The following is a 24,789-nucleotide window of genomic DNA, read 5'->3' on the forward strand; positions in this document are numbered from 1 at the left end:
CACTGTATGTATATATATGTGTATGTATATGTGTGTGTATATATATATATTTATTTATTTATTTTATTCATCACGTCTTATTGAGGAGAGGTGTGCTATTAAGGGTCCTACTATGCTTTTTCAACTTTAGTTAGTCTGTAATGTTGCTGTTTGAGCATAAAAAAGATCTGCAAGCTTTCCCAAGGCAGACAAACTTAGAGTGGTTACAATCATCCGGGTTTAAATCGCGCTCAAATTGATTTGATTTTGATGCAATATTTACACTGAAGCTCGCAGGCGGCTATGGTAAGAGGCATGACCTTTCCCGACCAGGTGCTGAGTGCTGCCAATCACAACACACAATAGTCCAGCTAACCAATCACGGCACATTTCGTATTTCAGAAGGCGGGCCTTCATTTGATACAGGAACTATTCGAGCCATTCATGCCAGACTGGGGAGAGAGGTGTTGTAATAATGTAAAATATGTGAAAAATAATGTATGAAAGCATGTTTTAGTACACCCCCAACACAAAATCAAGACTTTGTAAAAGAGCATAATAGGACCCCTTTAAGTTCAAACTTCTTACTTTCACCTGGTGAAAAGGAAGATAAAAAATCCTTTAGACCTACATTGAAAGACAAGCCTGAGCTATATTTAGGGACAAAGCTTTTTTGACATTGACCAGTTAACGATCACCTAGAAAACCACTCAGAACACCCTAGCTTTGCTTAGAAACACTGTAAAACTGAAACACCTTAGCTACCACACATTAACCTACTATACAATGCTTTAGCATCGTATTCCGTGTCAAAAACCTCTTACATTATCTTCAGAAATCCATTCATCTGAAGCATACTCAGGTAACATTCTATCACAAGCAGCCATTGGGGTTGCAAGCCCAGATGTTTACCCAAAAGCCACACCATCCACCCATCCATCCTAATGCCTTGCGTTGAATTCTTCCATACAGATGCTGCACCTATTAGGATCGGTTCCAACCCAGATGGTGAACAGCGCTTCACTGGTCTTCTACAAGACCTCCGGCTGTACTCCAGCTGGCTCAACCGCTCCGAGATTCATGAGCTCCACAACCAACCAGCCAAGAATGACCTTCACAATGTGTCAGGGTACCTGACATACAGGCAGGAGGAGAAACTGAAGTCATTTTTAGTCGAAGTACGGGATGATCAAGAAGAGGAGGGTGAGGAGGTTTTCTACCTACAACTGGTGGCTGTTCAAGGTGGAGCCCGTCTGCCAATGCCCAGACCTACTGCCATCCTCAGGGTCATGAAGAGTGATAATGCCAATGGACTTTTTGGCTTTACTGGTTCTTGTATACCAGATGTAGGTGCAAAAAAATCTTTCATATAATTATATGATGCTTTTGAGTTTTTTATTTTATTTTAAAACCAAAGATAAAGCAATGCCACTGTTTGGCATAAACACATAACTCCTATGCAAATGCAAATGCAAAAACTCTTAAGACTCATAACAAGAACTAATTCTGACTATGCAAAACATAGATGTCCAGGGGTGACATCCAGTGAGAAATCTGTAATGTTGCCTTACAGATAGCCTTCTGACCAGCACAATTAAGGTCTAATGAGTTAACATCTAACCGTATTATTTGATTAAGTACCCAAGTTGCTTCTTTGTCAGTGTTTGGTTAACCTTCCCTCCGAAAGCATGTAACGTGACCCCTAGTTGTGAGACCATGTCTTCATGTATATTTAATATGTCTTCACGCCTGGATGGATGGAGCGTGCATTCTTCTCTTCAAGGAGATTGGATGCATGGCATCTCCAATGACTTGTTCGATTAACAAGACAGATGGTCAGTGAATTCCTTTAGAGGAGGACCTCTCAACTACTGTCAGAAAAGACACAGTAGCACGTGCTTTCTCTTATGCTTTAAGCAAATAGAAACAAGACTAAGCAGAAAAAGGAAAGCGGACATTTATTAACTAATTTCCTTTCTATTTAACCAGTTACATGTAATGTAAAGACTGGAAACTGTGTTTAATGACCATGTATCTCAAATTGGCAAAAATACATCTATTTCTTAGTTTGAGTTTATAACATTTCAGCCTAACAACTTCTAAAACTCTGAATGGTTTAAAATAATTTTGTCCTGAAATTCTTTTTTTAATTGTTGCTATTGTTGGTTTACAATGACCTTTATCCTTTCTTTATCAGATATCTGAGGAAGGCTCGATGATCTCCTGTGTAGTGGAGCGCACACGTGGCGCTCTGGATCATGTCTATGTAAACTACACCGTCACTCAGCTTGATTCAACCGCAGACTCGTCAAATGCCTCTGACTTTGCCAATGCTACAGGCTCCATCCATTTCCTGCCAGGCCAGCGCTCTGAGGTAACAGGATCGACCTGTCAAGCAGTTATTATTAATGACCACAGGACCACCAATTAAGGGGGAACTTTATAATATTGCCATTAATGTGTAATGGCTGGACAACTGCAATTACATGCCATTGCATTACATCTGTTCACATGATGACTGTATATGTTTAAATACAGAAATAAAATTTAAATTACGATCAAAACATATCAACCACAAGTAACAATGTTTTAAAACAATAAAGAGATATAATCAGAGATAGAAAATTAAAACAAACTTGTTTTAAATAACAAAAAAGTTTGCATTGATGAATGTAGTTGATGTCTTAATATTTTTTATTAACAGCCAAACTGTAAATGTATATGGCTCCATCTAGTGGTGGGTTTAACCACTTTGATTAATTGACAGTGTAAATTTGCTAAGTAATGGCAAAGCCTCACTCATAAATGCCTTTATATTTGATTTCTCTTGTCTCCTAGGTTTTAAACCTGTTGGTTCTAAATGATGACCTGCCTGAGGTTGATGAGCACTTCCGGGTTAGGCTGGTATCAGCTGAATCAGGTGATGGGAAACCAGGTTCCACTCCTACCAGTGGAGCCAGCATTGACCCAAACAATGCCATCAACAATATTACAGTCAAAGCCAGCGATCATCCATATGGTAAATTGGTATATTTGCCATTTTTAGATTAATTCTTTCATTTATGCTGCCAGATAGTCATAGTTGACAGGTTATTAATGTAATTTCAGGCCTACTGCAATTTCAAACTACCCCAGTGCCTGTGGGTATGATCAGACCCGCACTAGAGGAGGCCCATGTGACTGTTCAAGAGGAGGCTGGTGTGCTTAGTCTGCTGGTGGCCAGAGCACAAGGACTGCTGGGAAGGGTGATGGTGGGCTATCGTACGTCTCCATTCACAGCTGCTGGTTCAGAGGACTATGAGGTACCAACAGTAATGTTAAAAAAACAACAACAACAACTTTAAACCATCTATTTATAAAATACTGAAAAAAGTGTATCACAGTCTCTACCAAAATAGTAAGCAGCACAACTGTTTTCAACATTGATGATAATAATAATAAGTGTTTCTTGAGCACCAAATCAGCACATTTAATGATTTCTTAAGGATCATATGACACTGAAGACTGGAGTAATGGCTGCTGTAAATGCAGTCTTGCCATTACAGGAATAAATTCAAATTACATTTAAAAATATACTAAAATTAGTAATCTGTTGATTTAAGTTGTAGTAATATTTCACCATATTAATGTTATTGACCTCAAGGTTTTGAACGGTGTGCATGTATATGTTTTTGGTCTTTGCTCTCTTATACAGTCCAGCAGTAAGAGTCATTTTTCATTAACCAAGATCCCCTAATAAAATTCCTTTGTATATTAAAATGGCACAATTCCTTTCCATCTTCTGACAGGACACAGAGGGATTTCTAGACTTCTTGCTTGGCGAGAGATTTAAGTACATCAATGTGACTATTATAGACAACTCTGTCCCAGAATTGGACAAAGTCTTCAGAGTGGAACTTTATAATCCAAATGGAGGAGGTAAGAAAACTTGTCAGTTCAGATTGATTCTGTGTCCTCTCTTTTACTTTCTTGATTTTTCTTTCACTGTTTCCGCATGCACTGTCTCCTGTGGGCTCCATTCATGCTGTTTGTGCATGATAATGGAACATTCTGTATGATTTCAATATGTACTATGTGTGATTCCTGTCTGTTCCTGTCTGGCTCCTGTGTGCTCCTTAAGTGGATCCATTTTTTGCAAGCGAAGCCAGTGGAAGTGGCGAGAGTGACACTGACTTCTTTCTTCCATCCTTTCACTATCATCATGGTAAGATTCTTTTTCTCACAGATCTTTCTCTCACAGTTTACTTTTTCCTCATTTCCATTATTTACTGTAATACCAGACTGGATTCTGTTTGGGGGGGGGGAAATACTGGTCTGACTGTATATAAAACTAAAGTGCCTCTTAATATTAACAAAGTTCCCTTCAGGTCGAATAAAATAGTTTTTTTAATATATTTATTATTTCCTAACTGCTTGAATTGCTCCTGCTTTGGCGTTTCTGAGGCACTTCATGCCCCATTATCTGTCATTTGGGCCTTGGCAGATCTTTTCAACAGAACTTCTTTAACCAAATGCTAATTCGCTGCTTACTTTTTGTTTTTCTTTCTTTTGTTGATTTATTGCATAATTGAGGTCGCCCCTTACACAAGCTTTATTTTGTAAGTGCTAGATTAAAAGTTGTAAAGTTTAAGAGCTGCCCATAACGGTCAAATCCCCAGACTCTGCCAAGCTGTTTACATAGTACTAAGGCATGCGAGCAATACCAGGAAAGACGTGGGAAAAGCAAATAGCCTTTATGTTTAAGGGAGGCCAATGGGGTAAATGATGTTTTGAAAACGTCACTGTTCACGCTTCTTGGTGCCCTTCTTTAGGGAGTCTTTAAAAGTAGTAGTATCGGTAAAAAATGGGTCTACTTATTTTATTATTTTCTTCTTTTATATTATGGCTTGAATAATGATAACATTTCTTTTTGCTCTGAAGCTAACCTGGGCGCTGCTGCTCGTATCATTGTGACCATCGCTGCTTCGGATGAAGCTCACGGCGTCTTCCAGTTCAGTGCCGACTCTCTGACTGTGAATGGCACAGAGCCTGAGGAGGGCAGAGGTACTGTAGTACTGCAGGTCAGTCCTAGTTATAAACATGGCTCATCATCAATGTGTTTCTTTTGTCCCATCTATGAATTTATTCAAAAAGTTCTTAAAAAATAAATGTATACTGTATGTTACAAACATAGAGAATTATAATTATTTATTATTAAAAAAAATCAGTATATAAATATGCAAACAATATTTGAAAAAACTAAATGAGTCATGTGGTACAATAAACAGGCAGAAATTATATCATAGACAAGGTATAAAAGTTCACTGCCTTTGGGTTTTGAAAAAGGCCTCTTATGCTCATCAAGGCTGCATTTAGTTGATCAAAAATACTTTAAAGGGATAGTTCACCCAAAAATGAAAATTCTGTCATTAATTACTCACCCTCATGTTGTTCCAAACCCGTAAGACCTTCGTTCATCTTCGGAACACAAATTTAAATATTTTTGATGAAATCTGAGAGCTTTGACCCTTCATAGACAACAACACAACTGAAATGTTCCCAGACCCACAATCGTAGTAAGGACATCGGTAAAACAGTCCATGTGACATCAGTGGTTCAACCATAATTTTACGAAGCTGTGAGAATACTATTTGTGCGCAAAGAAAACAATATAAACAACTTTCTTCAACAATTCTTCACCTCCAAATCACATTTTCCACCATTATCAAGAGTACCTCTGCAGGTAAACAAAGCATGCGCGTGATGCTGCTGACGTAGAACACGTATGCACTGAACCTTGTTTATGTGCAGAGGAAAGTAATGAGCATGCGTCGTGGTAGTCTCGATAATTGCGGATTACGTGATTTGGAGGAGAAGAATTGTTGAATAAAGTTATTAATATTTTATGTATTTTAATATTTTATCTATTTTAATGTATTTTAAAATTTATTTTGTTCCTGTGATGGCACAGTATTCATTACTCCAGTCTTCACTGTCACATGACCCTTCAGAAATATGCATTTTTAGAGTCATTAAAATAAAGTAAAAAATAAATGTTATTGAAAACAAATTGTACCGATGAGAGAAATGTTAATGTTTAATATAAGTAAGTTTCCTGTTTTTCTCAGGTGATTCGTACCTTTGGCGCTCTGTCCAATGTGACAGTGTACTGGGAGGCAGATGCTAATTCAGAGGGAGAACTTGTTTATAGATCTGGCAATGTGACCTTTGAGGTGGGCCAGACTGTTGGAAGCATCTACTTACTGATTTCCCAAGATGACATTCCAGAACTAGACAAGAGCTTCAGCGTCCGCCTCTCTAATGTTTCTCATGGTCGACTCGGGAAGGAAACTACTGCCACACTGACTGTATTGGCCAGCGACGACCCTTATGGACTTTTTGTATTCTCTGACAGCAGTAGACCAATCCGTGTGCCAGAAGCAAATGCTGTCATCACCCTGACCATACAGAGGAGAAAAGGCTTAATGGGAAGGGTGCGAGTGACATATCGAACATTGAGGGACACTGATGCAGCTCCATACAGCACACTGGGAGTGGGTCGGACCAGTGCAGGGAATGACTTTGTGCCTGTTGTGGAGTCTGTGATATTCTCTGCTAATCAGAGTGAAGTAAATGTGACCCTGAGGGTACTTGATGATGAGGAACCGGAGAGAGCAGAGTCTGTGTTTTTGGAACTTGTCAGCGTCACTTTGGTTGAAGGGCTGCAACCCAGACCAGGTAAAAGTTACTTGGAAGGTGTCTTGAGTTATAATCTATGAAATGTGCAAAGCATTACTGCATTAAACAAAAAGCCAGGATGTGTACTGAAAATAACTTTTGGTTTTTCAGTCGCTCTTTCCCCTCGACTTGGCCCACGGAACGCCACAGTTGCCCAGATCATTATAGAGGCCAGTGATGGTGCTTTTGGGGTGCTTCAACTGTCTTCCCCAGCAGTGAGTGTGCCCGAGTACTACGTCGGACCTATAATCAATGTAACTCGTATTGGAGGGATTTTTGCTGACGTGTCGGTCAAATTCAGAGCAGTTCCATTGACCGCTAGAGTGGGTAAGTTTTAATGACAAATGTATTTCTGTTGTTATGAACGTTGTTGTGGAATGTTATTTTCCTGAATATTCTAGGAAAAGAAAAACATTGTAAATGAATGTTTGATGAATACTTTTATTGAGCAAGCCCACATTAAACTGGTTAAAAGTAGCTGTGTTTCCATAACAGATTTGCGCAAAACTTTATAAATGTTGATAAAAACTATTGTGAAATGATGGCGTTTCCATTAACCAATGTTATGCAACTAAAATGTAATATTTCCTCTCATGATAAGTCATGGCGACTGGTGTTGGTAGGTTTACGTATATCACAGCGACTAAATTTATTTTGAATCGAAGAAGGCGAATGCGTGTATCTTTAGTGAAGCAGCGCTGAGAGCCGCTTCTGGGACACTTATGAAACCTGCCGCGCCGCGGTTGGTATAAGCACAAGCATTGGCTGTGATCAGTTCTGGTGGCCGTAATACACCACAGACGTGTGCAGTGTAAATTATCCAAGCGTTAATGGCAAGGAAAGCCCCTTATATTTGAGAGCGGCCATGTATGAGGTGTTTCTTGGAGGTTATATTACATGTGAATGATCATGTGACTTTTACATACGCCAGGTGACCTGTAAATGTGGAAAAAAAAACTGTTTCCATTGCAGTTTTGCGAAATATTCATTTTTAGAATTGCCTGAAAAACCACCTCATGCAAGTGTAAAAAAATGTTTGCGATATGAGAGTTTTTGTGAAAATGGCGTGTTTCCGTTGGGCAAATTTTCAATTTGCAATTTCAATTTGCACAATTTGATGGGTAATGAAAATTTTACAGATTTCTGTTTCAAATAAATGTTCTTTTGAACTGTCTGTTCATCAAAGAAAAAAGCACTGCTTTTATTAAGCACAAAAACTGTCAAATCAGAATTGTCTGTTTTAACATGGTTTGAATTGTAATGTATAAATGTTTTAAATTGTAATATTTCACTATATAACTGTTTTACTTTAGTTTTAAACAAAAAAGTGCAGGAATTAATGGAATATCTGTTTTATATCTATACATTTCATATGTTTCTGAATCATATCATATGTTTTTGAATAACATATATAGGTGAAGACTACAGTGTGGCCTCTTCTGATGTGGTTTTGCTGGAGGGAGAGAGTAGCAAGCCCGTCCCTATCCTCATCATCAATGATGTGGTGCCTGAACTGGAAGAGACCTTCCGAATTGAGCTTCTCAACCAGACAACAGGAGGTGCTCTCCTGGGGGATCTTACACAGGCCATCATTACCATCCTACCCTCAGATGATCCATATGGATCTTTTGGTTAGTTTTTATGAATGGCGTGCTTGTCATGGAAGTTCAGTAATGAAACATGTTCAGTGTTTTACATGGTGACAGTTTGAAGAGATGTAATGTATTTTTGACGGTTAGTTTTTCAGGCTGCACCCATCACAATCGAGGAGCCAGCAGTGAATGCTTTTGAGGTGTCCCTACCCATAGTGAGGAATGCTGGAACTATAGGTGATGTGGATGTCCAATGGAGAGCCACAGTCAATGGAAGACCTGCCACTGGCGATCTGCGACCTTTGTCTGGTGAGGTCAGGTTTGCTCCTGGGGAAACCTTAAAGACACTGAGAGTTGAGGTTTTGGCTGATGATGTACCTGAAATTGAAGAGGTGAATGTTGGTTTTTAAGCTTTGTAAGGATGTATGAAAACTCTATATTACTTAAGTGTTTCTGTTTAATTCAGGTCATAAAGGTTGAGCTCATAGGTGCCACCAATGGTGGGAACATTGAGGCTGAGAAAGTAGTCGATATCATTGTTCCAGCCAATGACAACCCTCACGGAACCGTATACCTTGAGCAAGCAGTATACCGCATCCAGGAGCCACTGGAAGGGATCTATATTGCTAACATTACAGTTCGACGGAGGTAATGTACCTGTTTTTCCTATGTCTTTAATTTTGCTTTGAATGGTATGTTATGTTGCTTTTTTGTGTGTTTTTCACTGCAGTGGTGGTAACTTTGGGATGCTGGAGATCATTTATAGCACCTCTGAAGTTGATATCATAAGCAATGCTCTCAGGGAAGGCAGAGATTTCCTGGTTTACTATGATTCTCCATTGGCTGGAGTGCCATCTAATGCCCTCCGCAGACCCATCAACATCACCACAGACACAAACGTCCTGAATTTCTGTGCTGTGTTCTGCCTTAGAGAGCGAGCTTGCCAAGCTTTCAGCTTCACCAACGCCCCAAGAGCGAGTTGCTTCTGGGTAACTTCTGGGGCCAGACAACTGAGCCCTTCCCCACAAACCTTCACCTATTTAAAAAACACCACAGCATCCGCTTCGCTGTTTAGCTCGCAGGCTGTTGCTGGGAGCGACTACATAACCATGACGGCTCAGACCGCAACCATGCAAGACAGATCGGGAGTCGCTAACCTCACTGTACCCATCTTGCCTGACTCTTTGCCAGAGGTGGATGAGAGTTTTGTGATTAAAATCCTGAGTGTTAGCTTGGTCAACATGACCGCAACTACCAAGAACTTGCCAACGATACAGCAGCCAGACACAGCTTTGGTGACTATAGCAATGAATGGAGATGCGTTTGGAATATTTCTGCTCTACAGCATTAACCCCAATGCCACACAAGATGGTCTGTATCTCGAAGTGAGAGAGGAACCAAAAACAACAGTGCTGCTGGTCATTGAGAGGAGAGGAGGTAGTATGGGACAGGTTACAGTGGAGTGGAAGTATGTTGGCGGCAGTGCCACACCCAACGCTGACTTCAATGGGACGGGGGAGACCCTCATCTTCGCAGAGGGTAAGTCTGGTCTGCTTTGTACTTTTGGTGGTACTGACAACACTTGCCACGAGAAGTCAGGAGATTTACTTTAGCAAAATGTGCTTTTTCAAACTTGAAAGTTTTAACGAGTCATTTTTAACCTTGTTTTTCAATGTTCATACTTTACTCTGGCGGAATTATTTACATAATGTACCTTTGGCAGCTTAAATCAGGGATAGCGCTGCTTTGGTCTTTTTAATGCAGGGTTAAAAGTGTTAATACCGTTTTTGTAAAACTGGTTGTGAATGGCGAAATGCATTTCTATAATTCAAAAAAATAATATCAATCAAATAAATCAATATTGGTTAATTAAATTAAATAAAGGATACATGAATATAAATCATTCTAAATAAATACATTCTAAATGCCTAACTGAAGTCCTTTTTTTTTCATTTCAACATTGAAATTGCCCCCTGTCTGTGCCTTAAAGGTGATGTAAAGAAGACCCTTGAGTTTGTCATCATGGATGACATGGAACCTGAAGACACAGAGACTTTACAGCTTGGGTTAGTGAGCACTGAGGGTGGCAGCCGTATCCTTCCCAGTTCGGACACAGTCACCATCCTCATCCTGGCCAATGACAATGCAGCTGGTGTGGTGGGCTTTCACACAGCTTCAAGATCTGTCATCGTCAGAGAGGGTCTGTGTTTTTCTTTTTTTTCCACTTTTACAGTTAAGGCTTGTTCACACCACGAATGATATCCATAACACTGTGTCTACACCGGACGATGCGATGAAAGACAATAGAAGAGTTTTGTCGTCTGCTGCTTTAAATGTTCAAACTCTTTCAAGAGGTGGATTCTGATTGTCCAGCAAGGGTTTTTATCATTCATCAGTTGGAAATAATTTAATAAAATAAAAATAATTCTGATTCCAACAACTTATGGTTATAGTCATCCCTGGTGTGAATGGGCTTTTAATTTAAAAAGTCATCATAATGTATTTATTCATGTAATTTCTCAACAGGCAGAGGTGGTTTTAAGAGTAGCATAATTGATTTAACTTCTGTTGCGGGTATGTGCAAGAGTAGAGGCATTTTAAACATGTTGTAATTGGATAATTAGGCATCAGTTTGTGCTCCATAGTAACTAGTAACATAGTACCAAGATGTGATGAGAGAAGAGGGATCTGCAACAGCTGCTACATTAGGGAAGATGGTTCTTGTCACCATGCATGCATGACAGGACACCTGCATTCTATATCCCTATATAAGGAAAAGGAACTCACACACATCTCATTAATATTAGCTTCTAAATCAATTGAGGGTTGTATTACTTGAAGTAAAGTTTGTTGAGGTTTTATTAAAGCCAGTAAACCCAATGCAAAATCCACGTCTCATTATACCAGAAAATGGTTAATAAGTAAGGTTAGATGTTCATTGTATTCAACAGGTGAGAGTTTGTCTCTGCTGGTGGAGAGAACAGCTCCTGCTATTGGAAATGTCACAGTGGAATGGAGGATCGAAGGCCCTCGAGTCTCAATGACTTTTACAGACACCTCGGGAACTCTATTTTTCTCTGAGGTAATGAATAAAAAATGTTGCTTTACCAGATCATTTGAGCATTTCTTTTAAACTTTTAAACCTAACTTGCGAATTCAAAGGACAATGAGCAATTAATGTTCTGCCTCAACTTCTGTTTCAGGGAATGTTAAATAATACTATAGTGTTGAGGCTACTTGAGGATACCACACCAGAAGAAAGAGAGGAGTACAGAGTTATCCTATCAAATATACAAACCAAAGGTATTTATCAGAAACACACACAGGAAAGAATTCCTTGAAAGTTTAATGTACTGTATATTGCAAGTTCATCTCATGTTACCATGTTTAGCAAGGCCGCTAAAATGTACTATTCGCATTTACGAATGTAGAATTTTTCTTAATATTTCACAGTTTTGCTTCTCAGGTAAATTATCTTGTTTTAAGGATGTTTACATATTTTATTAGAAAACAAGTCGAAGTTTCAGATTAAAAATTAGAATTTTTACAATGTTAGCATTAGCTGTTATCTTATTGTCTTGTTGTTCAGCTGTATTTTTTTTTTAAATAATCATGTATAATATATAATTCTCTCAGGGGTTACCCAGACAGGCATGGCAGCTCTGCACGCTCAGGGTCGTGAAGCAGTGGTGAGCGTGGAAGCTAGTGACGAGCCGTTTGGTTTGCTCAGCATAGCCCCCTCATCCTTAAAAGTGACCACGGATGAGAAAGACACCACCATCAGGATTTACATAAACCGAGAGTTTGGTGCATCAGGTTAGCTACGCTTGTAAAATCACTCAAGCAAAGTGTTGTCCTGGAGTATGGGGATGTAAATAGTGCTACTTTCCCCTACAGGTGCTGTAAATATCAGCTATGAGACTGTGCAGGGCTCTCTGCAGGACCTCAGACAGACTGAGGGAGCTCTAGCCCAGCCAGGCCAGGACTTCAGACACGTCTCCAGTTCTGTGATCATGCAGGATGGGCAGACATCTGTGTCCATCCCTATCACCATCTTAGATGTATGATGCTGCTGATCTAACATTGACTACATTCTTACAGTTTTCATTTTAATGTTAATGAATTAAGAATTATTTTTAGATGCTAATTAAATCTCAGGCATATTGTATTAACCATAATTAAATGAATCAAGAAACATATTTGTATTTGTCGTTAACAGGATGACATCCCTGAGCTGCAAGAGTTTTTCTTAGTCAATATAACATCAGCTGTCCTCATAACCACCCTCCCAACTGCCCCTAAACTAAGTAAGATGATTAGATAATAAAGCAGATTGATTTTGTTTTACATAATTTTTCACTTTTCTGTGTTAAAATTAGTCACATTTAATTAGGTTTTAGGTTCTTCTTTCAATTATACTTTCTTCTTGAATCCTGTTGCATCCTTTCATAGAGATTTACTATACATTGAAAGGTAATGGTACCCACACATGTGCTTGATATGCTCTAGTGCTTTGTGCTTATTGTCATATTGTCAGTGGCATTTTATAACTAGAATCTGTGTTTGTAAGGTGTGGTGATAACTGACAATATAATTGACAGCTCACAGCAGTATGAGCTCTATCATTCCCAAAGACTGTCTGCACTCCTCGCTTATAATCAGTGATTTGTGAAGACTGTTGGTAGAAGACTATTAGTGTTTTTTGTTTTTTTAGTACATGACTATGGTGTAGTAATAGTTGATGATTAATAATTGTTTTTTATTGTGCTTTTCCTGAAACCCAAAGCATGCTGCCATTGCCCATAATCCTAACCCTTAAACAATTTTATTTTATTTTTCTGATGTATTCCTGTCTTTCCAGATACTGAAGGCCTTGTAGCAGAGATCAGCATTAATGCTAATGATGGAATCCAAGGGATCATTGGCTGGCGAAACATAGAGTATGAGCGTCCTTTCAGTCTTTTTTGTCTTTTTTTTTTCAACTTATGTGAACCATGGTATCTTTCATTTTATGCTGAGTAAAAATCTTTTGGTAATGTATGTATTTTCTCCTCAGCTATGTGATAAATGAGACAATTGGTGTGTTAACTCTGGTGGCGTACCGTGATGCCGGGACGTATGGAAATGTGTCCCTGTTCTTCTATGCCCAGAATCTCGAGGCTCAGTTGGGTCTGGATTTCAATGCTACCCCATCAGTGAGTCACAAACACTCTTTCTAGTTTTTAAATACAATTAACTATTCAGCATTTATTGTTAATAATTATTGACGATATATATTCCTACACAGATTATCCATTTTGTGGATGGAGAACGGCACAAGTTTATCGAAGTTCAGATTTTAGATGATGCCATTCCTGAAGGGGATGAGACCTTTCAGTTAATTCTAGCAAATCCGTCGGCAGGGCTGCAGCTGGGAGAAAACACCACAGGTCTGCTATGCTGGCAGACATTGAACATTCATGATCGTCCATGATCAGTGCCGTATAATTTTTGTCTAATGTGTTTTCACAGCTACCGTGACTATTCTGGCCAATGACGATGGCCATGGAATCATATCCTTCAATAACAGTGAGCATTTCCTGCTGAGGGAGCCCACTTCAGTCTCAGGTCTGGGGGAGAGTGTGGCCACCCTCTACATCATACGAGACCCTCCTCAGGGTGTATTTGGTACAGTAACGGTCCAGTTCACGGTCCAGTTCACAATCACTGATGTCAATGGATCCCTGTACACTGATGATCTCACACCTTCCTCTGGCTTTGTGGTACTTGAAGATGGAGTCAGATTCAAGGTACAGTATAAAAAGATCTTACTGAGCAATGAGAATTTTATGAAATTGTTAACCAAGCATAATGACAGCATCATGTCTCTGTAGGAGAGTAGTAAAAATACATGTAGGAACCAGTGTTTTGTCAAAGAAAATAGTCTCATATTTGGTTTCTAGACTTTGGAGATCTGGGCTGTTCTGGATGCTGAGCCAGAAATGAATGAAACATTCACAGTGACTCTGTCCAACCCTACTGGAGGTGCTCGACTGGGAGACTCACTGCAGACTTTCATCACCGTACTGCAGAATCAGGCTCCTCTAGGACTCTTCAGAATGTCACCATCATTTAACAGGTACATTCACAGTCTGTTTTAAACAAGATTGTTAGACCCATACAACCCCTGTTTCTACTGTATTTGTGTATTTTCCAGGACTCTAGACACCATGACAGTGGAGGAGCATGGAGGTACGGTGTACCTGACTATATCTCGCAGTAATGGGTTGGAGTCAGCCGTCAGTGTGGAATGGGAGACCCGGTCAGGAACAGCATTTGGCATGAGTAAGAAATTGCACCAGTCAGTTTATTTTGGTGTAAGCAAAAACTGTTTGACCACAGATTGTTTAATGTATTTGTAGGAGGAGAACAGCCAGTGTTGGCTGTGTATCAGTCTGTCAGGGATAGCTTGGCGTCAGTCTGGTGTACAGTGCCCAATGAAGACTCTGCTGTGGTCCTGAGGCTGCTCAGAGGTCCTGCTCAGAACCAGGCTGTGCTCTACAAATGGCAGGGTGTCTTAGTACCTGTGGAGGTATGCTCTGAATTCAGTTAAAGCACGTTGTATGTGAACTCCTTTGCCTGTTCTGTTCCCCTCTGTCCTCCCAGTTGTTTCACATTTCAGAAACATTGTCCTATCTAATAAAAAAGGCATACAAGGACAAAAAAAGCTCAATGCTTGGTGTTTTGGTAGAAGAAAATGCACTCAAAATTGTAATGCTTGTTCAGTTTCCCTAACTATATCAGCTAATGCAACAAAATTGTATTCACTATAATGATATACATATAATCATACACTGTGAATTTAGTTTGTTTTGGTTTTTAATAAACAATGTGTTTGGGTCAAATTTACAGTTTTATTTAATGTTAAGAAAACCCATTTGCAATCTGTGAAACCAATATCATATGAAGTTCAGGCAAAGATTGGTTGATTTATTAATTTGAACTCATTTTAAAATCCTTTTTTGTAATTAAGTTATTTTAATTCATGTATTTATTTATATTTTGTAATTTTATTTATATTTTTAAGACTGTAATTATTCATCATACCTTGTCAATACAAGACAATAAGTATTTATTTTATTTGTTTGTTTCTATTTTTATTTCCTTCACTTATTTATTCCTTTTCTCTCTTTCACTCTTTCTCATAGTTTGTCAGCATCCAGAATCCCAGCTCTTGTGTGGGTTTTACAGTAAATGGCTCCAGCTATGTGGCAGTTTCCCATGCACACAGCACTGTGTCATTAACTACCACAATCAGTTTATTTCGCCTTCAGGCAGACCTCAGCCTCACTCAAGTGAGTATGCTGCCAGTTTATCTTTTTATTTAGCTGCCATCGACAATAGCTGCATTTGTGCTTATCCTGTGATAGACTTGTGATTCATCTCACTATGGTCAGATTTGTATTTTCTAATGTGGTGTATTTGTGTGTTGTTCAATGTGATCCCCTTTTGTAGGAGCAGACTCTTACTGTGAACAGTTTCAGCGTTAAACACTTCTCCACTGAGCTCCAGCAATATTTGATTGCTTCTAGTGAGGTAAACTCAATCTGACATGTAAAATACAAACTTGGAGTTCTAATTGGAAGCATTAACATAGCAATAGTAAGAAATACTTTACTGAGATCATTCCTCTCTGTCTTAAGATTTTTGTCTGGGATGGAGGCTCATTCTCCCTTCATCAAAGTCTTGACTTGCAAGACATTACCACAGCCATACCCTTCAGACGAGGCAGCAGCAATGTACAGCACCTGGCTGTGTGCAGGAACAGAACGTCATCGCCGTGTCTGATATACCAGTGGAGTAATGGACGTTTCCAAAACCCTCAAACCTTAGAAATCAGTGCTCGAGTCAAGCAAGTGGAATCATTTCAGATGGGAGGAGATACGTTCCTCCTCGTCGTTACTGAAGGTATCATATGCAGTCAGTAGCGCTGTTGCAGTTCAAGAGTATTTTAAATTTGAAGATGTTTTGACACTGTGATCTTGAAATGAGCATTGCTGCCCTGTATCAGTATCTAACGTTCACATTGTCTTTATTATTCACCATGAAAAGGCCCAAGCTCAACATGTGAAGTGTTTATGTGGGGTTCTCAGCAAAACTTCTTCCAGCAGACACAGTCCATCCCATTTCCCGGCCTCTTTTCAGTCCACCCCTTTACCCCTCCTACCGGAATATGTGAGTTGCCAGACAGTATTGTGCAGTCTGTTTAAATAATATCACATTTAGTGTGTTTCCACTGTTAAGCGTATTTTTACCTGTATTTCATCTTTACCAAAATGATATGCCTTAGTTTATTGGTATTTTAATTTAAATGTAATAATAATATCACTTGCAAAACAGAATTGTATTGATATTCCTCAAAAATGGTTGGGGTATGGTTATGGGTTGGGTTATGGCTAATGTACAGACTCTTTCTTTCTTACATGTACACCACCATTCAACAGTACCATTTATTTATGTATTTATTTTTTTTCTCTTAAAAAATAATAATGTTATTCCTCAAGGATGCATTAAATTAAAAGTGATATTAAATACTTTTACATTGATACGTTTTTTTCTGTTCCATTCTACTCTATTCTTTTGAACTTTCTTTTTGATTCCTGAAAAAAAGTATCACATGCACAGAATAATACAGCACAGTCATTTTGTTTGCATAAATTTTGATTTGTCTTGTCTCACTTATATATAATAGTTATATATTTAACTATTTGTTTGCATCGCAAGCATATCTAGTGTGTAGGCTTCATGTCATTTACAGTATACAGCAAAACTATCTGTACTGAGAAATTAGATTTACAAGTTTCTTTTTGTCTTAGCTCACCTGTTGCTTGCGAGTCTAAGTGGTTCAGCCCTGCACTCGTGGAGCTCAGATCTGAGGCAGTTTGCTGAAGTACTGCAGTCTCCGTCTGCACAAGAATTCCTGTACCTTCTTGTTCCTTCTCTCAATTCTACCAAGAGTCTTATCGTAGCCACTGGAGAATCAAGCTCTGTTGTATATGAGCTGACCTCAGTGTCCAACCAATCTGACTTCATCCCCAAGTATGTTACCATTCCTAATTAAACCATAGGGAAAAAAATAAAAAAAACAGTTTGATTTCTATATTTAAATGTTTGTTATTATTATTATTGTGATATACTGTATATACCTTTTTTAGCAGTCTAATGCTGATGGTCATTGATATTTTCATCTCTTATCCTCAGTTCAGGAGAGCTGTTTTTCCAGCCTGGTGTCCGTGAGCTAGAAATAGCAGTGAATGTAATTGATGATGATGTTCCTGAGGAGGAAGAACATTTTCGTGTCAGCCTCAAGAACCCCAAAGGAGGGGCAGAAATTGGCTTTCGTGGTCAAGTGACCTTGTTCATTCCAGCTAATGATGATGCTTATGGGATTATAGGCTTTGCACAGGTATAAAGATCAGAATACATTGTGTGCTTCACAGATGCTGTTATCTGAATATACAACTCACAAAACCCAATGTCATGGCATGATCTTTAATAGTGTAAATGTGAAGTACTGTCAAATTTAGATTCAAAGACGTTGGTGCACAGTTGATGATATAGGAATATATTTGTATACAGAACTCTTTAATGCGGGAGGTGGATGAGTTGGAGGATAATAACCCTGTTTCTCTGAGCATTGAGAGGACGAGAGGCAGGTTTGGCAGACTAACAGTACACTGGAGCGCCTATGGTAGTCTGGATGACATTTTTCCCACTTCAGGAGTGGTAAGAGCTGCTGCTTTCTGTTTTTAATTGTTTTAGTTATAATATTTGACCGAACTGCATGTTTCAAATAGAACATTTGTATTGCAGACTGTCGTTCTAGTCCAAAATCAGAACTCTAACTATAAGCTGCCATTTGTAGCAGTTGTAATTAAGATGTTCAAGCGTCTGTTTACAAAAACATTGCACTATTTAAAGAACCTGTTATTCAAACCTATTATATAAACCTCCCAATTGGGACAACAAAATGTCAACATATGGTATAACCACAATGTACTATAAATTACAGACCTCTTTGCATCCTCTCCATCTGTTTTGCATGTAGGTGACATTTTCTGAGAACCAGGCTGTTGCTACCATCTCACTGAATGTATTAGCTGATGATATTCCAGAGTTAGCAGAAAAAGTCGCCATTGTCCTGACCAAGGTCATAACGATTGGGATAATTGAGCCATCCAGAGGAGCCATGATCGACCCTCAGCGTACCCAAGCAAACCTCACTATTAGAGCGAATGGTTCACCCTACGGAGTCATTGGCTGGCACCTCGATTCCCAGTACTTCATTACGCAAGAACCTCAAAGTAATTCATTTGTGTTTAACTTTGTCTCAGTTGAACTTAGCACAATAATATAATTAACAGCATATGAATGGCTAAGTCAACATGTCATAATTTCCAGCAATCCAAATTACTGATAAGAAATATGTACACATTTCCTAGTCATATACTTAGTCTTAGAATTAGTTTAGAAATTTAGTGTGGTTTTTTTTTTTTTTACATAATTGTCCCATTCATTACAATATGAAAATATTGAATATATTGAAATACACTGATTGTAATTATTTACATTTTTTTATTTCTTTCACTTCAGAGAGCCCAAGCAACATTACACTAAGTATTGTAAGAGATCAAGGAGCATCAAGGGATGTATTAGTTTACTACATCACCAAAGCAGCCCTCCACCTGCCACCTGTTAATCAGGCTAGTGAGGGAACGGACTATATAGCCAAAGAAGCCACAGTCATCATGAAAGAAAATGCTACTGTTGTTTTGGTATCCATTACCATCTTGCCGGTGAGTATTACAACCTAACTAATCCGACTGCTTCACTGAGATGCCATATAATAAAGAAGATCTTCAGAATGTTAAATTGATTCCTAGTAAACAAGTCACAGTAATGGTCGAAAACATGTGTACTTGCATGTGTAGCTAAATATTTATTTAAGGAAAATTCAGCTGTGCCATCACAGGAAGAAATTACATTTTTAAATATTACAATAGAAAAAGGCTATTTTGAATTGTGATAACATTTCACAATATTACTGTTTTTACTATCATTATGAATGAATACATGAATCTTCTTGCAAAAACATTCCCAGTTAGTCTCAGGTCACTCAGTCTGAGGACACACTATGCTGAGTCTGATTGACCTCATACAGCACAAGCCAACAGCCAGTTACTATCACCACAGAAATCCCACTTTTTTTTTTCAGTTTGTTCCTGGAATAGCTTGTGCCTTGCAAATTGCAGTGGTCGTTAGATATTTTTGCATATTGTCCAGCCTAAAAAACCACATGTTGAATTTGTTTGGGCTGAAAGTTTATGACTCGGACTACTGACATAAATCAGCATGTTCTTAGAATGAATTGTACAGAAGCTTTTTGGATGCTTCTTAGAATCTGCTAAGGAAATTATTCCTTATGTTAAGATGTATGAGGTCTCTAAGGGGTTTTAACTTATGCAGTATGTGATATGCATGCAGGTAAGGATTAAAATTGGATTAATCCCTGGATGGTATGCGGTATGTGTGTTTGCTCTTAGGATGATATTTCTGAACTGGCTGAGACATTCCTTGTAAACATCACTAGAGTTGAACTGTTGGGTGGAGACACAGGAGCAGCTCAGCCCAGTGTGAGGAGACCTGGTCTGGAGATAGCTGAGGTCACCATCCAAGAGAACGATGATCCAAGAGGAGTCCTTAGTTTTAATGTCTCAAAGGTTGATTTGCAATTAATTCTCTTTAATTATGGTTTTGTACCAATTTTATTATGAATGAAGAATGAACATGCTTCTGCAATGCAATCCCTTGTCTTTTAGGATGTTTCTGGGGCAGTGCTGGCATTTGAGGTACCATCACCTGGAAACATCCTTCGCTTGGCTGTCATGCGAATGGCCGGTAGATCTGGTAGACTGGTGCTTTACTGGGAGGCGCAAACGGTCACAGCCAACACTGAAGATTTTAGTCCTTCTTCTGGAAACCTTACCTTTCAAGATGGACAGGTAAAGATTAACATCAGAAATATATCTTAATGTGTTACTACTGTAGCTATTTTGAAGTAGTTGTTTCAGCAAATTATGGTGTGCTTTACCAGATTTTTTGCTGGAAATGTCTGTAAAAAGTGGAAGTGGAACATAGAACAAGAATGAATGATGTGAACTATTTATTTTTTTTTGAACAGGCAGTGGCTTATATTGAGATTACCATTATTGATGACACAGTTGTGGAGTCCACAGAGACGTTTATGGTGAAACTGGTTCGAGTCATTGGAGGTGCGAGGTTGGGGGACGAGACAGCTGTGGTAATCAGCATCCCGGCCAATGATTCACCTTTTGGTCGGTTCGGGTTTGAAGAGCTAATGGTAAATAGTATCTATAAATATTAGTTCTGTATTACCATTTTGCAGCCTAGCCTATGTGTTTTAATTGTCTTACTTGTGATAGTTGCATAACCTTACATTTATATGCTTTGTGAGTGGTCCACTCTGGATATCTGAAGCATTTCTGTATTATCTCTAAAGTAACTTTTTGCTTGAACCTCTACATGGCAGCTTTTTTGTATTTGCTATACTTTATTTGGTAAGATGTAACCCTGTGTTTACTTAGTTTAACTACTGCCATTAGGTTCGGATGCCGTTGTGGTTACTTTATAAAAGCCATAATTAACTCGACTGAAAAGATGAACCTTAGTAACATGCTTTATCTTTCCTCAGGTCTCTGTGTCTGAGCCTCGGTTCCTAAATGACCCAGCTTCTATAGCTACACTGACCGTAGTGCGTAGCTCAGGAGGTGAAGGAGTAGTGCATTTGATATGGCTTCTGCAGGAAGAGGGCAGAGATGACCTAAGCCCTCGTAATGGAACTCTCATTTTTAATGGAGTAAGTATGGAATATGAATATGACTATTGTCTTAAAGGGATAGTTCAACGAAAAATTAAAATTCTGTCATTAATAACTCACCCACATGTCGTTCCAAACCCGTAAGACCTTTGTTCATCCGAAGACAAATTAAGATATTTTTGATGAAATCCGAGCGCTTTCTGACCCTCCATAGAATGCAAGGGAACTTCCACGGTCTTAGTTTACTACACCACCACCACCACGACTTCATTTAACAATTTCTTCTGTTCCGGGACAGTCCGCCGCCCATTCACGAGAATACCACGACGCATACTTGTGCAGTCCTCTGCTTCTAAACAAGGCGCAGCACGTTCTACATCAGCAGCACCACACGCATTCGCCGTGGTACTCTCGTGGAGGGTCAGAAAGCTCTCGGATTTCATCTAAAATATCTTTGTTAAATTTGTGTTCCGAAGATTAACGAAGGGTTTACGGGTTTAGCACAACATGAGGGTGAGTAATTCATGACAGAATTGTCCTTTTTTTGGTGAACTATCCCTTTAAATTAATTGAACAGCACTTTTACCTATGCCACAGTGAGATAATCACAGTTGTTAAATTGTTTTATTGTTTGTAGACTGAGTCAAAGAAAACTCTGGTGGTTCAGGCTTTGGCCGATGCTGTTCTGGAGGGAGAGGAAAGATTCACTATCCAGCTGCTCTCTCCAAAGAATGAGCCTGTCATTGATCCAGTTAGAGGTTTGTCAGCATATTATCACTACTGATAACATCTGGGAAACAGTTATTGTTTATGTCTTCAAAAATGTCACTATTTGCGCTTTTGCGGTGTTTCTCTTCTGAACGTTAATGTTTCTCTTTTTCATAGATCAGGATATTTTAGTATATATCATGTTGTCTATATTCTGGCAGGACGTCTTTTTACATCAGTTACTTTTTCTTTTCATCAGGTATTGCTACGGTTGTAATTCAAGCTGATATGGGTGCCTTGGGAACTGTAGGAATAGCTGATTCCAGCAGGAATGTTTTGATTGGCGAGCCAAGAAACGATTACAATGGAACAGCTCTGGTCAGGTAAACTTCTCACCTTCTCCAACCAACAGAGGTTACTGGATCTTTAATTTTTCACCATTGGCGTCACCAAACAGAATTTACAAAAAAACAAAAAACAAAACGGATGTCCTAAACACTGCCCTAATCTGAAGATGAATTGTGTCCTATCAACTGCAGTCTTGTAAGAGGTCCAGGCATCTTTGGTGAAATTGAGATCTTCTGGAACATCACCACAGCTGCAGATCCAGAGTTTGAGGAGACCTCTGGCAAAGTTGTCATGAAAGACCGCCAGTCTGCAGCTACAATTCAGCTGACGGTAAAACAGCTAAGAAATACACATGGTCGTTCTAAAGTTTGGGGTTTGAAATGTTTTTAAAAATCTCTTTACACTGACCAATGCTCCATTTTTTTTATTAAAAATGCAGCAATGCAGTAATACTGTGAAAACAGTAATATTGTGAAATATTATTACAATTTATTCTAATTTAGAACTCTTTTTAATTTGATTTGAATATATTTTAAAATGTAATATATTCCTGTGATGGCAAAGCTGAATTTTCTGCAGCCATCACTCCAGTCTTCAGTGTCACATGATCCTTCAGAAATCATTCTAATATGCTGATTTGCTGCTCAAGAGTCATTTTTGTAGTTGAAAACAGTTGTTCTACTTAAGATATGTAAACCATCATACTTTTTTCAAAATTCTTTGATGAATAGAAAATTCAAAAGATTAGATATGGCTTTAGTGTCACGTTCAAACAATTTAATGCACCCTTGCTAAATAAAAGCATTCATTTCTTAAAAAATCTTACTGACCCCCAAACTTTTCCCATGTAAACTATAAAAAAATTCTTAGACTCTTAAAACTCAAAGGAAAATTGATTCCCTCTCCCTGTTCCTGCAGGCACTAGATGATGAGATCCCAGAAGAAAGGCGTGTTTATCAGCTAAGACTGAGCTCTCTAACCCCAGGCTCAGCAATCAACCCTGACAGACAACTTGCCACCATCACTATGGCTGCCAGTGACCTTCCCCATGGGCTCTTCTCCTTCTCCCAAGCCTCTTTGCGTGCCACTGAGGAGAACAGAGCTGTGAGACCCCTTGCTCGACATTAACACTGATGAGACACAAACCACAACCAGAGGACTATGTGTTACTGCCTGTTCCCCTTGACTGGGAAAGTCATTGAAACTTTTTAAAACTTCCATAAAGCAATAGCCTAGCAACCATTGATCCAATGACAAAAAAACACTGGAAAATTTTCTTTATGAAAGTCTTTGTGTCACGATTAATGAACCCAAGGTTTCCCAGTGTGCTTATTGTGTATAAAGGAGTAGTTCAGAGGTAATAAGACTATACTGAATTTAAAAATGGACACACAGGGTAAGCTCTGTCTATGCAAAGTTAGCTTTGATCATTACAGTTTTCCTAGAATCAGTTGTAGGAGATGGGAATGGTGATATCTGTGGACTCATACTCAAAGGTAGTTGATTCTCCAACATTGTCTTGTCTCTTACCAGGTAAACGTGACCATTGTTCGCTCCATGGGTCTGTTTGGCAGCGTGTGGGTCAGTTTCCACACAGAAGGCAGAACTGCGATCAGTGGACAGGATTTTGGACAGTCCTCTGGTCGGCTGCTCTTCAGGCCTGGGGAGAGCTCAAGGGTCATTACGCTGACTATACTCGATGATGACCTTCCAGAAGGACCAGAGGAGTTTTTCCTCAACATTACACTAGTAGAGCTTCTGAATGCCAGGTAGAGTTTAGCCTACGCTCTGAAACCCAAGTCATGCGGTAGCTTGAAATAGCATTAACTAGCTGCTTTTATGCATACTGCAAATTTATTTCTTTCAATTTTGTTTTCAGTTCAATGGATTTTACAATGAGAGAGTACAGCCTACAGATTGACCAGCCTCCAGCTATTGGCAATCTCTCCTCCCTCATGGTGATCATCCAGAAAAATGACAATGCTGAGGGCATCCTGGAGTTTGACCCCAAATATGTCAACATCACTGGTACTTTTATGCATTCCTTATTTTTTTCAGATCTTTTATGTTTTTTTTTTGTGTGTTTTTTGAAGAGTCTTTAAAGTCTTTACTTAAAGTCCCTATGAAATGAAAATGAAAGTTTTTTGGGTGTTAGTATCAATATGTTAGCCTTAAGGTTATCTATAAGGCAGTGTGCTCTAAAACAGTGACAAAATTCGCATTTAGAAGATATAAGCATTCAAAGCTTGCAGTTCGTCACTTCCAACAAAGTGGCTCAACGATTTTTTTGACGTCACATCGTACTTCAGCTTCTCATCAAACTTTCTGTCCAATCAAATGCTCTCTAGAATCTGAAGCGCCTGCCCCCTACACTATAAAATAGACGCTGAAGCCGCGGCTGAAATCGGTCACTTGTCCACAGAATTAGAATTTTCTGTACAGTAAATGGCGCGTAGTGCACTATATAGGGGACAGGGAACGATTCAAACAGTGTAAATATGCTTTCCATTGAGGAAAAAAAGAAGTCTGGTTTCGCGCTGTCACGCTAACCACCGCACCGCACACACA

General features: G+C 39.0%; 1 protein-coding gene across 1 annotated transcript in view; it reads left to right on the forward strand.

The window, feature by feature from the left end:
* Positions 1-24,789, forward strand: part of LOC107660972 (G-protein coupled receptor 98-like) — a 135,506-nt gene that overhangs the window by 48,847 nt on the left and 61,870 nt on the right. Inside the window, exons 21-66 of the mRNA XM_016450410.1 lie at positions 952-1,325; positions 2,177-2,353; positions 2,818-2,998; positions 3,088-3,281; positions 3,768-3,897; positions 4,100-4,183; positions 4,900-5,039; positions 6,087-6,696; positions 6,808-7,023; positions 8,112-8,327; positions 8,436-8,680; positions 8,755-8,936; positions 9,019-9,827; positions 10,279-10,488; positions 11,240-11,370; positions 11,492-11,591; positions 11,925-12,104; positions 12,186-12,349; positions 12,508-12,595; positions 12,741-12,761; positions 13,150-13,228; positions 13,345-13,483; positions 13,576-13,717; positions 13,800-14,077; positions 14,231-14,406; positions 14,485-14,612; positions 14,690-14,859; positions 15,476-15,622; positions 15,783-15,863; positions 15,971-16,235; positions 16,380-16,502; positions 17,144-17,366; positions 17,529-17,733; positions 17,907-18,053; positions 18,376-18,631; positions 18,921-19,123; positions 19,871-20,047; positions 20,147-20,329; positions 20,509-20,688; positions 21,040-21,204; positions 21,803-21,923; positions 22,133-22,256; positions 22,413-22,551; positions 23,140-23,325; positions 23,755-23,990; positions 24,101-24,249. Of these exons, the coding sequence (XP_016305896.1) occupies positions 952-1,325; positions 2,177-2,353; positions 2,818-2,998; positions 3,088-3,281; positions 3,768-3,897; positions 4,100-4,183; positions 4,900-5,039; positions 6,087-6,696; positions 6,808-7,023; positions 8,112-8,327; positions 8,436-8,680; positions 8,755-8,936; positions 9,019-9,827; positions 10,279-10,488; positions 11,240-11,370; positions 11,492-11,591; positions 11,925-12,104; positions 12,186-12,349; positions 12,508-12,595; positions 12,741-12,761; positions 13,150-13,228; positions 13,345-13,483; positions 13,576-13,717; positions 13,800-14,077; positions 14,231-14,406; positions 14,485-14,612; positions 14,690-14,859; positions 15,476-15,622; positions 15,783-15,863; positions 15,971-16,235; positions 16,380-16,502; positions 17,144-17,366; positions 17,529-17,733; positions 17,907-18,053; positions 18,376-18,631; positions 18,921-19,123; positions 19,871-20,047; positions 20,147-20,329; positions 20,509-20,688; positions 21,040-21,204; positions 21,803-21,923; positions 22,133-22,256; positions 22,413-22,551; positions 23,140-23,325; positions 23,755-23,990; positions 24,101-24,249 (8,874 nt within the window). The remainder of the gene's footprint in view (positions 1-951; positions 1,326-2,176; positions 2,354-2,817; positions 2,999-3,087; positions 3,282-3,767; positions 3,898-4,099; positions 4,184-4,899; positions 5,040-6,086; positions 6,697-6,807; positions 7,024-8,111; positions 8,328-8,435; positions 8,681-8,754; positions 8,937-9,018; positions 9,828-10,278; positions 10,489-11,239; positions 11,371-11,491; positions 11,592-11,924; positions 12,105-12,185; positions 12,350-12,507; positions 12,596-12,740; positions 12,762-13,149; positions 13,229-13,344; positions 13,484-13,575; positions 13,718-13,799; positions 14,078-14,230; positions 14,407-14,484; positions 14,613-14,689; positions 14,860-15,475; positions 15,623-15,782; positions 15,864-15,970; positions 16,236-16,379; positions 16,503-17,143; positions 17,367-17,528; positions 17,734-17,906; positions 18,054-18,375; positions 18,632-18,920; positions 19,124-19,870; positions 20,048-20,146; positions 20,330-20,508; positions 20,689-21,039; positions 21,205-21,802; positions 21,924-22,132; positions 22,257-22,412; positions 22,552-23,139; positions 23,326-23,754; positions 23,991-24,100; positions 24,250-24,789) is intronic.

This window comes from Sinocyclocheilus anshuiensis, unplaced genomic scaffold (genome assembly GCF_001515605.1).
Source record: "Sinocyclocheilus anshuiensis isolate Anshui unplaced genomic scaffold, SAMN03320099.WGS_v1.1 scaffold1895, whole genome shotgun sequence".
NCBI lineage: Eukaryota > Metazoa > Chordata > Actinopteri > Cypriniformes > Cyprinidae > Sinocyclocheilus > Sinocyclocheilus anshuiensis.